Source organism: Nicotiana sylvestris, chromosome 11 (assembly GCF_000393655.2).
Source record: "Nicotiana sylvestris chromosome 11, ASM39365v2, whole genome shotgun sequence".
NCBI lineage: Eukaryota > Viridiplantae > Streptophyta > Magnoliopsida > Solanales > Solanaceae > Nicotiana > Nicotiana sylvestris.
The window spans coordinates 76,541,834-76,545,791 of NC_091067.1; the positions used below are offsets into that span (position 1 = coordinate 76,541,834).

The following is a 3,958-nucleotide window of genomic DNA, read 5'->3' on the forward strand; positions in this document are numbered from 1 at the left end:
ATGCCAGGCGGCATTCGACCAGATCAAAGAATATTTATCAAATCCACCTGTATTGGTTCCCCCTGAGCCGGGAAGACCGTTAATTCTTTATCTGACGGTCTTGGAGAATTCTTTTGGTTGCGTGTTGGGGCAGCACGACATTACGGGAAGAAAAGAGCAAGCCATCTATTATCTCAGCAAGAAGTTTACAGTATATGAGGTTAAGTACACTCAACTCGAGAAGACATGTTGCGCCCTAACCTGGGTGGCCCAGAAGTTGAAACATTATTTATCCTCATATACTAGTTATCTCATTTCCCATTTGGATCCGTTAAAGTATATTTTCCAAAAACCTATGCCCACATGAAGGTTGGCAAAATGGCAAATATTACTCACGGAGTTCGATATCGTCTATGTGACGAGGATAGCCATGAAGGCCCAAGCATTGGCAGATCACTTGGCTGAGAATCCTGTTGACGAGGAATACGAGCCGTTGAGGATGTATTTTCCCGACGAGGAAGTAATGCAGATAGATGAGTTGGAGTTACCTGAGGAACCCGGTTGGAAGCTTTTCTTTGATGGAGCCGCAAATGCGAAGGGAGTTGGAATAGGAGCAGTGCTTATTTCCGAAACTGGACATCATTACCCTGTTACAGCTCAACTGCGTTTCTATTGTACCAACAACATGGCTGAGTACGAGGCATGCATTTTGGATTTGCGATTAGCGGCAGACATAGATGTCCAGGACGTTTTGGTCTTGGGAGACTCGAACCTCCTGGTGCATCAAATTCAGGGTGAATGGGAAACACGGGATTTGAAGCTCATACCATATCAACAATGTTTGCACGATCTGAGCAATCGGTTTCGATTAGTAGAGTTCAGACACATCCCTAGAGTTCACAATGAGGTTGCCGATGCATTGGCCACTTTAGCATCAATGTTGCACCACCCAGACAAAATTCATGTTGACCCGTTGCACATCCAGGTTCACGATCAGCATGTCTATTGCAACATGATAGAGGAAGAAGTGGATGGCGAGCCATGGTTTTATGATGTCAAAGAGTATCTCAGGATGGGGATATACCCGGAGCAGGCCACCGGAGACCAAAAAAGAGCCATTCGGCGATTGTCTAGTGGTTTCTTCCTTAGTGGAGTGTTATACAAGAAAACCCCAGATTTGGGATTGCTGAGATGTATAGACGCCAGTCAAGCCACGACGGTTATGACAGAGGTACATGCTGGAGTTTGTGGACCCTATATGAGCGGATATGTATTGGCGAAGAAGATTCTTCGAGCAGGGTATTATTGGCTCACCATGGAGCATGATTGTATCAAATTCGTGCGGAAATGCCATCAGTGTCAGATACACGGCGATCTAATTCATTCTCCACCAACGGATTTGCACACAATGTCAGTACCATGGCCATTTGTGGCATGGGGGATGGACGTCATTGGGCCTATTGAACCGGCGGCTTCGAACGGTCACAGGTTCATTCTGGTGGCCATCGATTATTTTACTAAGTGGGTTGAAGCCAAAACTTTCAAGTCAGTAACCAAGAAGGCAGTGGTGGATTTTGTCCATTCCCATATTATCTGTAGATTTGGGGTCCCGAAAGTGATAATTACGGACAACGGTGCTAATCTTAACAACAGTTTGATGAGAGAAGTATGCGAACAGTTTAAGATTACACACCGTAATTCCACACCATATCGTCCCAAGGCAAATGGAGCTGTTGAAGCGGCCAACAAGAACATCAAAAAGATACTGAGGAAGATGGTAGAAGGATCCAGGAAATGGCATGAAAAATTACCATTCACATTGTTGGGTTATCGCACTACCGTCCGGACTTCAGTAGGTGCAACCCCTTATTTGTTGGTGTATGGAACTGAAGCAGTGATACCAGCGGAAGTGGAAATTCCATCCCTTCGGATTGTCGCCGAGGCTGAGATTGATGATGATGAGTGGGTCAAAACCCGTTTGGAACAGTTGAGCTTGATTGATGAAAAGAGATTGGCAGCCGTGTGTCATGGCCAGTTATATCAAAAGAGAATGACGAGAGCTTACAACAAGAGGGTGCGCCCCAGAAAATTTGAAGTGGGGCAACAAGTGTTGAAACAAATCCTGCCACACCAAGCGGAAGCAAAAGGCAAGTTCGCTCCGAATTGGCAAGGATCATTCATTGTAACCAGAGTATTGTCCAATGGCGCTCTATGTTTAACAGATATCGAAGGAAAATGCGTCGACATGGCTATCAATTCCGATGCAGTTAAGAGATATTATGTATGATCTCTTTTTGTAATTGACATTTGTTTGGGGTTGGCATTTATCGGAGAATGAGATGACGGAGGCAATTCTTTCTTCTATCAAAACACTTTAACCCTTGCTTACCCTTTTGAGCCTTATTTATTCTTTCATATCCCTCTTTTGGAATCAGAAATTAAAACAAAAGATAAAAAGAGAGAAAAACAATAATAAAGACAAAAGAAAAATCACAAGAAAAACAAAGAAAATGGGAACTACGTTTGACGTGATTCCTCAAAGAAGGATACGTAGGCGCCTCACGGCTCGGTCATAGTGTAACAAAAAATAAGAATCCCCAAGCAAGAAAACTGGGGCAGAAGTTGTGTTTATAATTTTGGAAAAGAAAGTTTGATTCCAAGAGTTGTAATATTTTACCCATCAAAATTATTTTGAGCCTTTTGATACCCCTTTTTCTTTTTTTAGCCATACATAAAAAACCATATTGATGTCCAAAAAAGACCTCCCCATCAGTATTCGAGAAGTGCTAAGTTCATGCATCTGGAAGTCAGGAGCAACGCTCTGATCCCCAGCAGAGAAAAGGATAAAAAAACTGGAAACGAATTGATAGCCGGAAGAATCCCCACCAAAGAGCATCGTATCGACAGGCTCCAATCCCCAGCTGAAAAATAAAATAAAATGAGAGAGTCTCATTGGTGAAAACCTTCACGGGCACCATGAGGCGACGGGAGTTGAGAGAAATGAGAGAGTTTTATTAGTGAAAACCCCTCGAAGGGCACTATGAGGCGACAAGGCAAGATTGACGGAAAGGGTCCGCCTTTGGCAAAAGTCGAACATTCATTTATCCCCAGCGAGATGAGACCATTCGAAAAGTCGATTGATACAAATAGACTGGGTTGATCGATCTGGAATGCACGACATGATCATTGGGATTGGTTATATCATTCAGATAAGTTCTTTTCTTTTCTTTTTTTTCCCCAGCGTTTTGTTCAGAAAGACTTCATTTTTCTATTATCACTCCTTCATTTTTGGATTTTATTCCCCCTAACAGTTCATTTTTGAAAAAGGATTTTCAAAATCTACTACCAATTGCCAAAACGGTGCAAGGCGAAAAGCAAAAAGGACAAGCCATTATAAGGCGACAAAACGAAAAGAAATTTGTCGCAAGACCAAAAGATGAAGGGGTCTAGATCCTAAGAGGCCCACATCTCCAAGGGAAGTTATGGATCAAATTCCAAGATGATCCGCAGCAGATTTGCAAGATACAGGGACAACTCCGACAACCATCCCCAGAGGGAATATCAGCCCCAGCAAGTTTTATAGCAATACAACGAAAAGAAAAGGGAAAAACCATCCTCAGCAGAAGTGGCGCGACCACTCGCCCCATGTTAAACTAACAATTTTTCTTTGATTTGAAACAGGGAGCAGAAATATTATTGACAGCAGGAAAATTTTCTCTCATTACGAAAATTTTCTCTCATTACGAAGTTGTAGAAGTCAGGAGCCCGCCTGGAGAATGGAGGTGTTTATTTTAAGAAGTTATAGAAGTCAGGAGCCCGCCTGGAGAATGGAGGTGATATAATATAAGAAATTGGTGAAGTCAGGAGACCGCCTGGAGAATGGAGGTGATAGAATATAAGAAATTGGTGAAGTCAGGAGCCCGCCTGGAGAATGGAGGCTGATTTATTTTAAGAAGTGAAGAAGTCAGGAGCCCGCCTG

At 43.0% G+C, this 3,958-nt stretch overlaps 1 protein-coding gene across 1 annotated transcript; it reads left to right on the forward strand.

Moving 5' to 3' along the window:
* Positions 1–478: 478 nt before the first annotated feature.
* LOC138881192 (uncharacterized) lies at positions 479–2,911 on the forward strand. Its single transcript, XM_070161399.1, has 3 exons — positions 479–679; positions 773–1,210; positions 2,705–2,911. The coding sequence occupies exons 1-3, from the start codon at positions 479–481 to the stop codon at positions 2,909–2,911; spliced, it is 846 nt and encodes a 281-aa protein (XP_070017500.1).
* Positions 2,912–3,958: the final 1,047 nt, after the last annotated feature.

Bases quoted from the DNA above. Each gene is read 5' to 3' on its own strand.
- LOC138881192 (XM_070161399.1), top strand. From the start codon at position 479: ATGTATTTTCCCGACGAGGAAGTAATGCAGATAGATGAGTTGGAGTTA. The intron at 680-772 runs GCATGCATTTTG...CATCAAATTCAG, and splicing joins ACAACATGGCTGAGTACGAG to GGTGAATGGGAAACACGGGA. The intron at 1,211-2,704 runs GTACATGCTGGA...TTCTTTTTTTAG, and splicing joins CCACGACGGTTATGACAGAG to CCATACATAAAAAACCATAT.